This window comes from Euprymna scolopes, chromosome 14, assembly GCF_053919585.1.
Source record: "Euprymna scolopes isolate OS-2025 chromosome 14, ASM5391958v1, whole genome shotgun sequence".
Taxonomy (NCBI): domain Eukaryota; kingdom Metazoa; phylum Mollusca; class Cephalopoda; order Sepiida; family Sepiolidae; genus Euprymna; species Euprymna scolopes.
In genome coordinates this window covers 94,274,422-94,291,076 of record NC_136495.1, presented here as the reverse complement: position 1 = coordinate 94,291,076, position 16,655 = coordinate 94,274,422, and the positions used below count along the sequence as shown (strand labels likewise).

The 16,655-nt window shown below is 34.0% G+C and overlaps 1 protein-coding gene across 4 annotated transcripts in view; it reads left to right on the top strand.

Annotated features, from left to right (window-relative positions):
* The window catches only part of LOC145293168 (doublecortin domain-containing protein 1-like), a 562,737-nt gene that overhangs the window by 338,452 nt on the left and 207,630 nt on the right, over positions 1-16,655 (top strand). For all 4 annotated transcript variants that reach the window (XM_080139630.1, XM_080139632.1, XM_080139631.1 and 1 more), the window contains exons 22-24: positions 991-1,075; positions 1,311-1,396; positions 11,567-11,725. In XM_080139630.1, the coding sequence (XP_079995756.1) occupies positions 991-1,075; positions 1,311-1,396; positions 11,567-11,725 (330 nt within the window). The remainder of the gene's footprint in view (positions 1-990; positions 1,076-1,310; positions 1,397-11,566; positions 11,726-16,655) is intronic.

Genomic DNA, 16,655 nt, shown 5'->3' with positions numbered 1-16,655 from the left:
ATTGATTGATTTGAAATTCTGTAGCTTTCTGTTGTGTCATAAAAATACAATACAAACAAATGAGTTGGTAGTTCTGATTGGTAAAGACTGAGAGAAACACACAGTGAATCAACCAATAAAATTTATTGTGATAAAAGTACAAGTATCCAACGGTTCATACACTATGGGTTGATTCATTGTGAATTTCTTTCAGTCGTTATAACTCAGCACTGTCGACTCATTTGTATCGTATCTTCACAACACAACAGTTGGGCAATGGAGGATTCGAAAGCACTCACAAAAACAAACAAAAAACACTATATTTAACTTAGGAAATAATAATAAACAAGGACGAATAAGTTACCAAATGTCGGTAGATGATAGTAATGTCTGGAAGTTTGAAGAAGCTGACTATGGAAATACTACATGTAGACGTATGGATATCCTATGCTCGACTCCCATACTATTAATTATTATGTGGACCTTTTATACTTATAACTTTATCACAAAAACATTATTGTAGCCATGAATAGGGACGTCTATATGTCTACTCATTAGTCTTTCCGTCAACCCCATAGTTCAGTGTGTGGAGTTGTATTTTTTTATGAGTGATAGTTCAACGCTAGGGGTGACAGATTCATCATTTTTTAAAGTCTTGAATAAATTCAGATCGGATCATGAAAATAAAATTTCATTTTTAAGCAGAAACATTTCTGATTGGATTTAAATTTAATCATTTTATGCTGTTTTTACAAATGTTCTGTACCAATCCAACAACATTTTTACACACTTTTTATTTAGACGACCCAGAATGAATATCTGGTATTCTGTATGTCATCATGCCATTCATTATTGAACATAAAGGCCATGAGCCATTTGCTGAACTTGAGGTGATCCTCGTAGATACATAAACTGCACAAAATTTATAAGATTTATTTATTATTCTATACATCTCATTAGTTATTATAAAAAATCTATTTCAAAGTCTATTATTTTGGTTTCATTTTGCAGAAGTATGACTGGCCAATGGAAGGTTATTTTATACCAAATGCACCACCTTTATCAAAGAGTGGTAACAAAAACAGCTTATCTGGTAGTAAGTAATAACATTTTTTTATATATATTTTTGTGTTTATTGATTTATCTCTTTGATAATAGCACTAATCGATTAATTTTTAGCCATAAATTAAATTCACACTATGCTTCAATAATTAGATTTGCAAACTATACAAAACATAGACGTCTTGTAGAAGTGCATCTTATCTCTGAGACCCGGGTAATTTCTTTCCCAAAATTACCGATGTTTGTGGTTTTGTTTTTTCTATTTTCAGTCACTCCTCTTCGACTACTGGTCTTAAGAAATGGTGAAAAAGATCTGTCAAAGGCCATTCCTGTCGTTGGACCTAACGTCACCAATGTAAGTAATGTAAACGTTGATTACTGACTTTCTCTTGGGATTCATATTTTCAAATATTTTTATAATGAAGATATTGGAATTGGAGAGCCAGACTAAGAATAATATCTAGGACTCATTATTGATGCTCATCCAAGATGAGATATTTACTCTTCAGACTATGTGATAATTGGAGTAGGAAACGTAGGAGTCAGTGGATCAAGGGTTTAGTGAGTAAGGAAATATATCTGGCAGCAAAGAGGGAAACAAGAGTGCAAGATACTAAAGCAAGAAGGAAGTTGAGCAAGCCAGATTTCCTGATTTACTACGAAGGGATGAAATATTCAGGATAACTAACCCAATGACAAGGACAAATATAAATATTACTTGTGAGAAGTGCGTTTGAACTGACAATGGAGTGTTGGTAACAAATGAATAGAACAAAAAAGATGCTTGGAAATGCTATTATGAAAGATTAATGGATACTGAGTTTCCATGGAGACAAGAAAAACTAAAAGTTGCAGAAACAGTATCGAGACAGCTATAAGAATTGAAAAGGAAATTGAAAGCAATGAGAAAGCTGAAGAAGAGTAAGGGTCCCTCAGGCGTTGTTGCTGAAATGTTGAAGGCTGTGATGAAACAGGCATCGAGTTGATTATAGACTTGATAAATCAGATCATAATAGAACAGGTCATTCCGAACGACTGAGAACTTAGCACAAGTATCAATTGCTACCAAGGTAAAAAGGAAGCTCTAGATAGTTACAGTAGCTTGAAATTGATGGATCAGATTTTGAAAATGATTAAGAATAATTGAAAAGTCGGATAAGCATAGATCAGGTGCAATACAACGTTTGGCCATAGTACCACTGGTGCTATATTTATCCTGAGACAAATGAAAGAGAACTTCTTAAGAAGAAAAACCTCAATTTTGTTTTTGTGACTTTTGACAGTGCTAAGAGATGTTATCTCGTGGGCATTGATACCCATTGTATAATCCAAGTCTTCCCTTTTATTCCAATTTCTCCCAAACTTTTTCAGTTTTTTCAGGACTGTTCCTTGTGATCCTACAAACATTGTTGTTATATTAACTTTCTTCATGTTTCATATTCCTTTCAGTTGTCTGGCAAGTTCTGTATATTTCGTTTTTCTGTTTATTTGATCTTCACCCTGTGGTTTACTGTGATGACAAAATCTACGATTTGGCATGATTTTTCCTTGTTGATTATCATATCATCCGGTCTCCCTGTTTGGATGTCAAAAGATTTTGTGATTTTCGTTTTCTGGTTTTTGTCTGCAAAATTTGTTTGAGTTCAGAATGCAGGTTTTACATAGTTCCCAATAAACGATAAACCATATAGTAAGTGAATGCAGCAAACTGGCCCAAAAGAAATACAAAAACAGGCAGGACCAAGTGAGGAGGGCGGTGCACTGGGAATTGTGCAAACAGCTGCATTTTAACCGTACAGATAAATGGTACAAACATAAACCCGCAACAGCACTAGAAAACAAGAACTTTGGGACATAGACATACAGACAGACAAGCCCATCCAAGCAAGAAGACCAGATGTCGTAATAATCAACAAGAAAGAAAAATCCTGTCAAATCGTAGACTTTGCTGTCCCAGCTGACCACAGAGTGAGCATGAAAGAAAAGGAGAAACGAAGCAAATACACAGAGCTAGCCAGAGAGTTAAAAGGGATTTGGATGATGAAGAAAATCAAAATAATACCGATAATAGTAGGAGCACTAGGAACAATTCCGAAAAACTTTGAAAAAAGAATGGCAGAAATTGGAATCAGTGGAATAGCTGCAAAAATACAATGACTACAGATAATGAAAACGGCTGAAATACTAAGGAAAACACTTGAATGCGGAGAATAATACAAGAATACAATATAACGAAGAAGCGTTACAGGGAATAAAGAACACCAAAGCTGCATATCTACAAGTTCTACATCCCCATCACGTATCCCCTCCCATTGTCTCATCACCATTTCCCCAATAGAAAAGTGATACCAAAGAGCTGAGAAGGGTCAAGGAGGATGGAAAGACAGAGGAGAGAGCGCTGACCAGACCTTCGCTGGACAAGCGCAAAGAGAACTGGGTCCTTGGGGAGGCTTAGTGCCACTCAAATTTCAGTAAAAACCAATGGCCACTGCCAGCGAGAAATCAATGGTAAATGGCTGTTGCGATGACGCAAATTTATTTGCAAATGCTATCGAAGGAGGTGGAGAGAGCTGGACGTCTGGAGAGATTTGTTGTCACTCAGCTTCCAGGTTTCCAATCAGATCGGTTGTTGACTTGTGTGAAAACTCCATGTGAGTCAATAATAATAATAACTAGCATGAGTACCCGGCGTTGCCTGGGTTGACATGAAGTTCCATTTGGAACACACCTGCTATACTAATCATTTTCATCAAGGGCAACGTGGATACCCCCACAACAATTCCAAAAATAAAAGAATAGATAAAAACATGTAAATGTAATCGCCACAAAAAAAGAAGTGCATGATATTCTCTCCACCAGATATTTCGGCAGAAGGGCTACAAAGAAAAGAAACTATTTTCCGGGTATTGAGCACTGGAAAGAACCCCCCCCCCCAATAAATAATTAAAAATAAATCATTGCAACTTTTGTTTCAATAAAATGGCAATGAATGCCCGTGCGATCGCAAAAAAAAAAAAAAAATTAGCCAAAACCCCTAAAAAAAGTCTACCAAAAATTAATTCCAAAAACAATTAAATGAAATTTTTCGTCATATTATGTTTCTAATGTAACCCCCCCCCCCAATATAATTTGTCATATTTCGTTTTGTTTCTGAAATTGTTAGGTGAAAGTACAGAGTGGTCTCATAAAAATTCATTAAATTTATCGTTATTTTATGTTTCAAATGTAATTCCCGCTCCCCCGCTCCCGCCCCCCCCCCCACCTCGTTCGTCAAACTTGAAAAAATGCTACAGGTAAGGTGACGTCTCGTTGAACGCTTGGTGGCCAAAAAGTGGGTTCTCATTTTACTTTAAAAGTGATCCCCATTTTAATTTTCTTTTTTTTCAAAATTTCTTTCATATTATTTATAAAAGCGGTTTAAACGTATTAGGCCAAAAAAAAGTAGGTCTTCATTTTTTTTTTTTTTTAGAGATTAAACGACACTGGGTTCACATAAAAATTTCCCTTTTTTTAATTAGAAAGGGAAGTTTGTAACTGATGAGATTAACGTGGAAAAAGAAAAAAAAAGTGTAAATTGTGGTATTTAGAGTTGGGGGCAGTAGATCTTTATTTCTTTTAGGTGTTAAACAACGCTTTGTCACATCGTAAAAATTTACCGATTTTTGTATAGCCGTTTAAAGAATGATAAAAACAAACAAATAAAATCTTTTCAGTTTTTCATAAGTATTTTTTTTTGTTTGTTTGTTTGTTTGAATATTTAAAAAACAATAAAAGTCAAACATTTATCTATCTACACGAAATTATTTTTTCAAGCTAGAAATTTATTGAGATTACCAAATTTTATTTGGTGATATTTTTTTGTTTATGTTCCGAAGGGCAAATAACTCTAAAAAAGATTTTTTTAAAATTGATGTTGGAATAATAATTCCAAATAAATTTAATTAAATTGTTCTGGAACTCGCGGCAGTTATTCCTCAGAATCTTGCTTTCAGGTACCTACAATACCGTCCAGCAGTCAAACTTCAGAAAGCGTGTGTTGGGCAGACAGATAAACTCAAATTAACATAACGAAAACAACTATTACGTTGAAAACGCTTTATTAATTAGGTAAAAAATCTGAAACAAAAACAAAACAAATAGTTAAAAGGAGAAAACAATTAAACAAAAGGAAATAATGCATGAAAATAATTATGTTTTGGACAGGCATCCAAATTAACAGATTTTGGGATATCTTATCTTTTTCAATCAACTGTTAGGTGAAAGTCCGTAACAGTTAGAAAAGTGTCTTTTCTCCATTAAATTGTTAGGTGAAAGTCTGGAGCGGCTAAAAAATGTCTTTTCTTTCTTTTTTTTTTATTAAATCGTTAGGTGAAAGTATGGAGTGGTTAGAAAATGTCTTTTCCTTTTTTTTTATTAAATCATTAGGTGAAAGTATGGAGTGGTTAGAAAATGTCTTCTTTTTCTACAAAAGTTGTTATTCTAGTACGGCACATAAACTACACAAGCGCCCACGAAATAAAAATAGGAATAGAAGTCTGAGAAAAGATATAAGTTCTGTGCGAGTGAAGAAGGAGAGAATAAATTAGAATTTCTCCAAATTGAATATAGAAGTCACACACTAGATTAATTAAACAGAAATAGGGTTTCAAGTTTTTCAAAGAAGGAATAGGCAGGTAAAGGAATAATGGGATGTTCTGAACGTACCTCATGGCTTAGAACGGGGGGAAGCCCAGTTCATGGAGTCGAGTAAAGTCCGTGCATATTGTTTCAAATTCCGCGGTTAAAAAGGAGGAAGGACAGAATCCCAAAACGAGACTAAGACGAGATCGCGTGGGAACTCGGAGTTCTCGAAAGATGGCGACATGGAGTCTTTTCCTTTACCTTATATCCCTTTTTTTTTTTGAATGCCTAAACGGTTAAGTTTTTTCGATAAAGAAAGATCAGGAAGGAAAGAAATAAGAAAGAAAACTATATAAGAAAAAACTCGCACATAGATGAATGAGAACGAGGCACGAGGCACCGGTGCTCTTAAAGTGTGTGTCCCTTGTTAAAAAAGAGCCCGGTCTGAAGACAGAACATAAATACTAGACTACCCATGACCCGTTGGATCAGTATATTATATTAACAATGGAATTAATGTATGAGCTTGACACTTGTGACATACAGAAAATAGTTTTTTGTCATATAACAGAAACATTTCGGTGAATGTATATTAAAATGAAAAAAGAATATAGATAGATTTCTGTGAGTCGTTCTGTTTATAATTGTTTATTTTTGAAAAAAACTTACAGCCATTGAATTTTAAGTGGTTTGGTTTATCATACTTATAAGTAAATGTTCACTGAACAGATACCATAATAAGTTAAATTTAAATTTTGATATACCTTTTTTAAATGAAATTGTTAGTTGAAAGTACAGAATAGTTAAAAACACTCTCCCCATATTAAGACTGGCTTTTTAAATAGAAAATGAAAATAAAATTTAACTTTTTTTTCATTTATCTTAAGCATTCATGACCCATTTGGTCAAATATTTAATTTATGTTAATAATAAGGTCAATAAAACTAATTAAGACAATGCGGAAATGAACGATGTAAAAAAAAAGCAGAAAGTATTAACAATTGTTTATTTGAATAATTTAAACGTGAAAAAAAAAACAATTGGGACGATCGTGACGATTTTATTTACGCTGTTATGGGTTTATGTTTATGTACTCATGCGCAACCGAAAATCGTAAACCGGATGTATGGTTACAACATCCGTTACAAGGTCATTTGAGTTTTATAATTATATAGATGATGATGATGATGATGATGATGATGATGATGATTGTAAATAATGATAATAATAATAATAGTAATATGAATAATAATAATATGAATAATAATAATAATAATCACTATGATAATGATAACAAAATAATAATAATATGAATAATAGGAATAATAATAATAAATAATATCAATAATAAATAATAATATTCATAATAAATACTAAGAATACAAATAAATAATAATAAATAATAATAATAAAATTAAATAATAATGAATAGAAATAATAATAATTATTATTATTATAAATAATAATAATAATAAATAATAATAAATAACAATAGTAATATTAATAATAAAAATAATAAAATATTAATAATAATATTGATATGAACATTAATATAAAAAAAAAAAAAAAAAAATAATAATAATAATAATAATAATAATAATAATAATAATAATAATAATAATAATAATTCTGATTTTGTTTATCAACGTGTCCCTGAAAAGAGATGGAATTCATTTCCAAATGATTTCCCTCAATCCCAGCTCCAAACGACAATAAACAATCATAATAATAAATAATAATAAAAATAAAAATACTACTACTAATAATAAAAATATTACTAATAATAATATTTATAATAATATTATTTATAATATTTATAGTATTATTATTATTAATAATAATATTAATAATAAAAATAGTAATAACTTTTATAATAATATTAATACTAATATTAAAAATAATAGTATTAATATTAACAATAATATTAAAATTAATAATAATAATAATAATAATAATAATAATAATAATAATAATAATGAAGAAGAAGAAGAAGAAGAAGAAGAAGAAGAAGAAGAAGAAGGAGAAGAATTACAAACATGATGTCATTTATACTAAAAAAACTTTTAACTCTCCTCATTTTAACCACGTGTCCGAGTCACTGGATATGTTCTACACGTTTAGACTTTGTCTTAACTTGTTTGATCTTGCCTAAACACTAACTTTTTAGTATTAATGTACATCAATATTGTATTTTAACTTTAGTTCGTAGCCACCTCTTCAAATTCAAATCAATACAAAAACTGAGCCGATACTCTTTGCTATGCAAAATACACTTTTGAACTTTAAGAAAAGATGGATTTATCTTTCTTCGCTAGAAGTCAGAAGAACTTTATATAAGTAATCTACAATTTCTATATGTTCCTATCTACTGTCCATATTTCTATTCATACTTAATTACTCATATTGAATTCGCCATAGCTTATTATTTACTTTCGGTTATGCCTGTACTGAATTGTACTTTAAATCATTGACATATCGCTATTTTAATGTATATTGAATAGATACATTTTATTATCCCTCTTATCGTCTTGAATTTTCAGAATTCGTGCATCAAATTTTATTTCAATTTCTAATATCAATCGAATCATACTTTAACACGTTACCCTATTCTTAAACTAACATATGAACAATATTTTAATCACATATTAACTCCTCTCTCGACCTCAGACCAACCAGTTGCAAATTTAGTTGCTTCCACTGCATGCATTTTTATGTACCCCTTCTCCAGCATCAATGAAATGGAAAGCATAGTAATGTCCTTTTTAATTATCTTAGAGGAGTTTAACTTTTCAGTAACTAACCCAATAAATATTAACTACCCATGCAGGCTTGCAGAAATACTTCAAACAAAACCAATTTGCCTCCTCCCTTTAGGCTTGCATTCACGAATATCCGCACTAATTAGAACTAATTTAGATGATGTTGAAGCATTTCTCCTCTAGATATCTTAGCGCTAAGTGAAACTAACCCACACTCCTCCATCCCCTCTAACTACTTTAACATACCTAGTTATCTCCCTCTTTGCCGTAAGGACTCAGACAGACATATGCACGGACTTGAAGTCTATATTCGAAACGCCCTCCTCTTAACTAGACAATCAGAACTAGAATCAAACGACCAGGCCTTTATGTGTTTTAGACTTAACCTACAACATAGCGTTACCTACTTACATTTTCTCTACCATTCTCCCTTGACCCAGGACTGTACCCTAATCAACTAAGTCTCTGAAAATATAGATACAGCACTCTCCCGTGATACTAGCACGCAAGTACATGCATTTGGTGACTTTAATATCCACCACAGTAATTGGCTTGGTTTCTCTACTTGCACATATGCTGCTGGTAGCATTACACATATCTCATTCTCTATCACAGACAGTTATGTTTCCGACACATTTTCCAGATCAGCAAGATTAACAAGCCTCACTTCTATTTCTGACCACAGTTCCCAATGATTGTGTAACAAATGCCCATAGCTCACTCAGGAATGCTGATCATGCTGTGATAATGGTAGAAATAACCCTAGATTCTCGACCCAAAGCTGAGGAGCCATTGCTCAAAACAACAAGTTATTATAAGAAGGCTGACTGGGAAGCCATCAGAAATCTCATGAGAAATGCCCCATGGGGAAATATCTTTTCTCTTCCTGCAGAACAGTGTACAAATGAGACCACTAAATGATTCAAAGCAGCAAAGCACATGCTCCCATACAGAAGTTCTATAGCAAACCTCACTTTCCCCAATGGTTTACTTCTATTGTGCAGCTGTCATTGCTCAGCGGCAGTATGCATACCGCAGATTTATCTGAAATAAGTCCGGTACAAACAGACAAAAGTTTATGGAAGCTAGGATAATTGTAAGAAAGAAATAGCGACAGCTAAGAGAGAATACACCAAAACCACCATAAAATGCATCAAAGCGCAGAAATCAGGAACTCGTGATTTCTGGGAAATCTACAACAATGTAGTAAATAATTGGCAATCAACAATTCCCCAACTAACAAACAATGATGAGGTTGTTTGGACGGCCACCAAGAAGGCTAACATGCTTGCAAGTCGGTTTACATTATACCCAGCAAACCACTTCCTCCCTGATTTTCTTTTGCAGACAGACACCGTACTAGATGATCTAAAAATCAACCCTCGTCAGGTGCATGCTATCATAAAATCCTAGACACCTCAAAAGCCTGTGGACCTGATCTCATCCCGGCTGTACTATTAAAAAAATGCTCCGCTGAGGTTGCTCTACTTCTCTCCAAACTTTAAAACAAATGCCTTAACGAATCTTGCTTTCCTAACTGCTAGAAAACTGCTTCAGTGGTACAAGTTTACAAGAATTCTGGCAAAAGAATTGACCCATTAAATTATTGCCCCATTAGCCTCCTCCTTTTTTCACCAAAATATTTGAGGCCATAATAAACAAAGTGGTAATCCATCACCTTACAGTTGCTAAACTTCTGACCGCCCAACAATATGGATTTAGGCAAACCTGTTCTACAGCAGATATATAAACTGTAATCTCTGACCCTATATACCATACAGTAGAAAAAGCAGAGGAGGCTAGGGAAGTTGCCCTGTAAATATATCTAAGGCTTTTGACAGGATCTGGCACGATGGTCTTCTCAGGAAAATCAGATCATACGATATTACTGGACAAATACTTAACATAATTAAATCCTTAAATAAGAGAAAAATCCAGGTTGTCCTCGAAGGTCATACATCTAAACAACATGATATAAATGCGGGTATACCCCAGGGTTCGATCCTTGGACCTTTATTATTGCTAATATTCATAAATGACCTTCCTGATAAAACTGTCTCTGAGATGGATATATTTGCTGATGATACCACGCTCTATAACAAGCACATGGGGAAAAACGAATGAACAAATATCTAAGGCAATGGCAGAAACACTAGAGGAAGATCTCCAATCTGTAGTGAAATGGGGATAAAAATGGATGGTAACATTCAATGCTGCTAAGACTAAGCTTGTTTCCTTCAATAATTACAGGAAACTTTCTCAACCACCAATAGCCATGGCTAAAGATACATTACTTGAAAGTACTTCTTTCAAACTCCTCTGCTTAACGTTCACAAGGAACATAAGTTGGAACAGATACATCGAGAGCATTGCCATTGCTGCAATGAAGGTAGGCTCTCTCTACCATGCTAGAAAGTTACTTACGCCGGAAAGTATCCTGTACCTCTACAAGACCACCATTCATCCATGTATGGAGTATTATTGTCACATTTAAGCTGGTGCATTTGCTACTAGTCTCTCACTCTAGGACAGGATTCAAAAAAAGAGTTGCCAACCTGATAGGTCCTGAACAGTTATCTAAGCTTCAACCTCTGTCCCATCGACGAAATGTTGCATCCCTCTGCCTGTTTTACAAGTATTTTAATGGTGAATGCTCTGACGAACTACAAGCCTTTGTATTTCCCTCAACATAAATACCCCTGATAAACACGACAAACAGCAAAATCCCACCCCTACACAGTAGATCCCTAGATGTAAGAAAGCCTTCTAATAGTTTCTTCCCTAGGACTGCTAAACTTTGGAATTCCTTTCTGAGTCCTGTTCTCTGCAACTGTACTGACATGCAGAAGTTCAAGTATAATGTGAACAGACATCTTGCTGCTCAACTCCCTACATAGTATCCCTGCAACTTATGTCCCTGATAGTAGTCCCCTACATCAAAATGGCACTGTGCTTTGTTTGGGGTGAAAATGGAATTAAAAAGAAGAAATAAAATAAAGAAAAAATAAAGTTCTACTAATGTATGGAGAACTATTAAAATAAATGCTGGTAATAATTGTAGCATATAGACAACCATTATGTTATATAAGCTATAGCTTTTAATATGAACTGCTTTTGTATTTTCATTTCCGATGTTTGATCTGTAGATGATGAAAGTTATGAAAGAAAAGAAGAGAAAAGAAAAACTCTACAAGCGTTCCAACAAATCCAAGGTGACAGCAAATAATGGTGCCGGAGACGGTCCAGATGAAAACGTCAATGTTCACTGCAGTAATATCACAGTGAGGGAGTTGGAGTTCAGCATGGTGAGTATTCTCGTAGATTGCAATCTTCATTGCAAAACCGATTCCAGAACTGATTTCCACGTTTTACGTTTCCAAGAAAATACTTGATTCACTTCAATGCCTTTTGACATATTTTTCAAGATTTTGGATGATTGATTTAATAATTAATGAAATTCTGTTGCGATCTGGTTTCCCAGCCGGCTGTGTTTATTGCAATATCTTTCCTTAAAGAATATTTAGTTACACTGCACGGTTTGAGAGAGGGGGTAGTTTGAAAAAGTTATAAAGCTTCAATAGGTGACAAGAATGAATCAGATTTAAAAAAATTATTTTTTTGCTAATGAGTGACCATTTATCAATACTAAAGCCACTCGAGAATAAGAGTTAATCAAAGAGATAGATTGTTAGCCGAATGATGAAGAATAAGAGAGGATTGAAAATAAGGAATGAAATGAACACAATTTGATAAATTATGAAAACTTTTATGATAAGTATTTGTTGACATTATATTTGAAGACCATGTTGTAGCTAGCAAGGAAGTAGTTTTGTGTAGTGGATACATATTTGGAAGATGACGGGGGTTCATATCTGAGACATGTATGATGGGGGATTCAGAACAGAAGATGATAATGGCATTTATATAGATTACACACATGACGACGTGATACGGAGCTGGGAAATTTATACAGTTCTTGTTAACACAGAGGAGGAGACACATTACTTGAGGATGGTTGCAAACATATAATACTTGGAGGGGATTATACAAAGTTTGTTAAAGATGATGAAATCAAAACACATTTACCTTTCAGTTGGTGGAATGATGACACGAAGACAAACAGTTACAAAATATTAGATGATTTCTTTATTCCTCAGCAGCCGATTGATGGTGTCAGGAATTCAAACTTGTATAGCTACATGGTCTCTCTCTTCCACCCTTCGCCTCTAAGGGCATCAGCTTCACTCTCTGAACCTCTCTCTCTCTCTCTGGCTGTAAGTGTGACTCTCTTATTATCTCTCGATTATCTTTTCCTAACTTTGAACCCTATTTCAATATATCGAGAATCTCCTTTGTTTATGACGTCAGAAGTGTTCTGTTAACCAATGGGAATAAATTTCACATGGATTTTACATATGTCTGTCCAAACACACTTTTGGCAAACAAAGAATTCTCAATTTAATTGTTCAATAGCTAACCTATTTTTAATCATTATCTATAAATTCGCATTGTCCATTCTTTTAACTGACATATTTAATATCGAGTTATTTCTAAAAGAATTAACAATCGACTGCATTCCTAGGATTTCAATTTATCCATTATCATTTTACACTTGCCTACAGGGTTCGACTCTAGCCTTTTCCTGATATCATTTTCACATATCTAGTCTGCCTTCTTATTACATGAGAAGGGGACAACTCTTCTCAAGTAGTTCTCTGGTAATGTGTTCCACAGATGAGAAGTCCAAAGTAATTGGTTGGGTAAAGCAAAACCAAAAATCACAAGAACGCATATTCTTAAAATGCAGCAAATCAATCTGTATCTTTAACGATGAAAATGTTATTTCAAACTTAAACATGTTTGAAGATCAACGAGAATATTGTTATCTAAAACTTAAGTATGAGAAAACAAAGAAAAGCTCATTTTTAAAATAGTTTCAAAATTCTTGAGTCAATCTAAGCTAAATAAGCTAAGTACATATTGGCACAGTCACCACAAAACAATTTTGATCAAACTTGACTGTGTAGTTTCTAAAACGTTAGAATTTATTTTTAAAAATGTTATGCAAAAAAAATGCCTCTCGCAGAAATGTGCGGCTAGATCTAAAAATAGTAATATAGTTTTAGCAGACATGAGATTTTTATAGTTTATAAAATAATGGCGTCGCTAAAAGATACCTTCATCTATTAAAACAGAAAAATGACTGATAACTGAGCATGATGGATAACTTCACAAAATGATGGCATTATCCTGCAGAGAGAGAGAGAGAGAGAGGGAGTGGAGTATCTTTTATCTCAATGACCTATGACCTTAAATTTCATAGGTCGTCTGCTACGTCTAGATGCTTGGGGGCGGGGAGGGGGGATAGAATAATATTAAAATTAAAAAGTGTACAAAGAAGTCGAAAAGTTAATAAAATGAATAAAAGATATCAATTATAAAAATATTAACATGAATGAACTCTTCCACATCTAAATATAAATACTGCTACCAACTCCGAGCAAGAATGAGTGGCTACAAAATGAGTGGCTGAGTGAATCAAAACATGTCCGAGAGAAAGTACTTACAATAAAAATCCGAATTTAAAATACCTCAGCGTTTCATATAGCATTATCAAAAAGAATTGAAAAAAGAAGACGTCGGAATTTTAGGAAAGAAGAAAAATCTTCAAACCAGTAACTTCTAAAAATTTGCAAGTAAAATTTTTTTCCTTGTTGCTTTAACCAAAGCAATTCATGTGGAGTCCTACCTGGTACCTGCATTGACGGTTATGACTCTCTATTTCTCTTCCTCGAGGCATTCGGGTATTCATTGTTGTTCATCATTCACAACCCATATGCACGCTGTTTTCTCAAAAACTGTTTGATGTATTGCCACAGCTTTCTTTGCAGATGTACAGACAGTTGCAGTTTCTTTCTAGGTGATTGTCATGACCATTGCACCCAAAGGGATCTTCTGCCCGGCACAATAAGATACGAAAACATGAACAGAATTATTTCTGATTGCTTCCATACTACATCAGTTACCTGCTTTCCATGACATCACGTTACCCTGCTTTTTTGCTATAACCAAAGCATTTTATTGTTCTCCACACACACACACACACACACACACACACACACACACACACACACACACACACACACACACACACACACACACACACAAAAGAAGTTTCTAAACTGTAAAAAAGACATTTTTACAGTGGGAAAAATCTTAAGCCACTTAGTGTAAGAAGCTAACAAGAATGAAAGGTGATGATTGTAAAGACAGTAGATGCTTATTGACCTTAGTCTTGAAAAGAACAAGGCTGTTGATAGGAGGAAAACAGTGAGCAGGAGGTTAATTCCACAACCTTGCAGTCACTAGAAAGAAACTACTCGAATAGGAAGCTGTATTACAATGAGGTATTAAAACAGCAAATTGACCAACGAGTCAAACGAGCTGGAATAAATGGAACAGGGAATAAATAAAGGTTGACAAGAAAGATTTTGTGATTCAACTTTTAAATTCGGATCAATATATCTTGGCTCAAACAAAAAATTATTGATCGAAATCAGCTCAATTCGAATTAACATACTTTTGCCAATGCAAAACAAGTGTATTTATGCCAGTAACATTAAAATCTTGCGTTCTCGTGGTGAAGTCATTGAAAAGGCGTTTTTGATATTGCTTAGGTTTTTGAAGCATTTCTCAGACAGAAAGTTGTCAAAATGCTTGAAAAAGTGATAGTCAGTAGGGGAAAGGTCTGAAAAGTACGGTAGATGAGGCAAGGTTTCATAGTTTGTTCAACTTCTGCAGGATCGGAAATTATTGTGGAAGAGAATTGGGCCTTTTCTGTTGACTAATGATAGGTGTTGTTGTCGAGGTTTCTGATGCATTCCATCTATTTGTTGACTTTATTGACAGTACTTCTCTGCCATAATGGTTTCACCTGCATTCAAAAACTAATGGATAAAACAAGTCGCAAACCACAAAAGAGTCAACATGACCTTCTTTTGGTGCAACTCTGGCTTCCTCAGTGTCTAACCACAGAGCTGAGCATTGCCGGCTATCGCAAGTTACAACCCGGTCGAAAAATGGGTCATTCTTGTTGCGTAAAAGAGGGGAAAGTGACACTTCATAACAGTTTCTTTTAGTTGCCATTCCATTCGTGAAGCACCTATTTATCAAGTTTTTTGTCTTTCCAATCTCTCTCAAATGGTTGGAAATTGTCGTATACATTAAGTCCAATTCAGAAGCAAGTTTTTGAACAGTCGTACATGGATTGGCTTCGACTAAGGCTTTTTATTGATCATTGGCAACATCCGATGGTTGACCACCATGCTCATCATCTTTAAGACTTTCATCGTTGCCACAAAATTTCTAAAACCACTCTTGTGCTGTGCGTTCAGTAGTGGTTTCTGGGCCAAATGCTTCATTGATATCAAGAACTGTTTCAGCAGCTTATCAGCCTAGCTTGAATTGAAATAAGAAAATTATGCAAATTTGCTTTTTTCCATCTTGTATTCAATGTTCTGAAAAGAATTGTAATTTAAATGATTAAATAGAGCGAAAAATACTCTTTTAAATGATATATAAAATATTATAACAAAAACTTATTTGAAAATACATCATTTGAAATCAAAATTAACAATTTCGTCATTCAGCCATTTCTTACACCAATACAGAACTGAACCCAGATCAACCTCTATATGAACTGCATATTTCAACTGATCCGAGGAAGATAGGTGAGATACTAGAATGTTAATTTTCTAAATAATATTCTCTGAAATACAGATAAGAAACAGTGTTGGATCTAGAATATAGCCCTGAGAAACATCGGCATTGATAAGGAAAGAAAATGAAGATACTCCATAAAGAGTTACTCACAAGCTTTGATCAGAAAGAAAAAAAACCCCTAACAATATCAAGAACTTTACAACCAATACCATAAACTCGAAGTTTATGTAGATAACCAAGATGCTAAACTCTGTCAAACGCTTTCGAAATATCAAGCACAAAGATCCTACCCTGAATTATCCACAAACTGACAGATCGGTTTAGTTACAACAGACAATGAATCAACTGTTAGATAAAAACCATAAAAGCCATATTGAACATCACTAAGGAGGTCCAGACTTTCCAGAAAATGAACAAGCCTGCTGTTGACCAACTTCTCAAAAACTTTGCTAATAACGGAGAGAAAACTAACAGGACGATATTTAGTTGGATCAGATTGATCACCAGCATTTT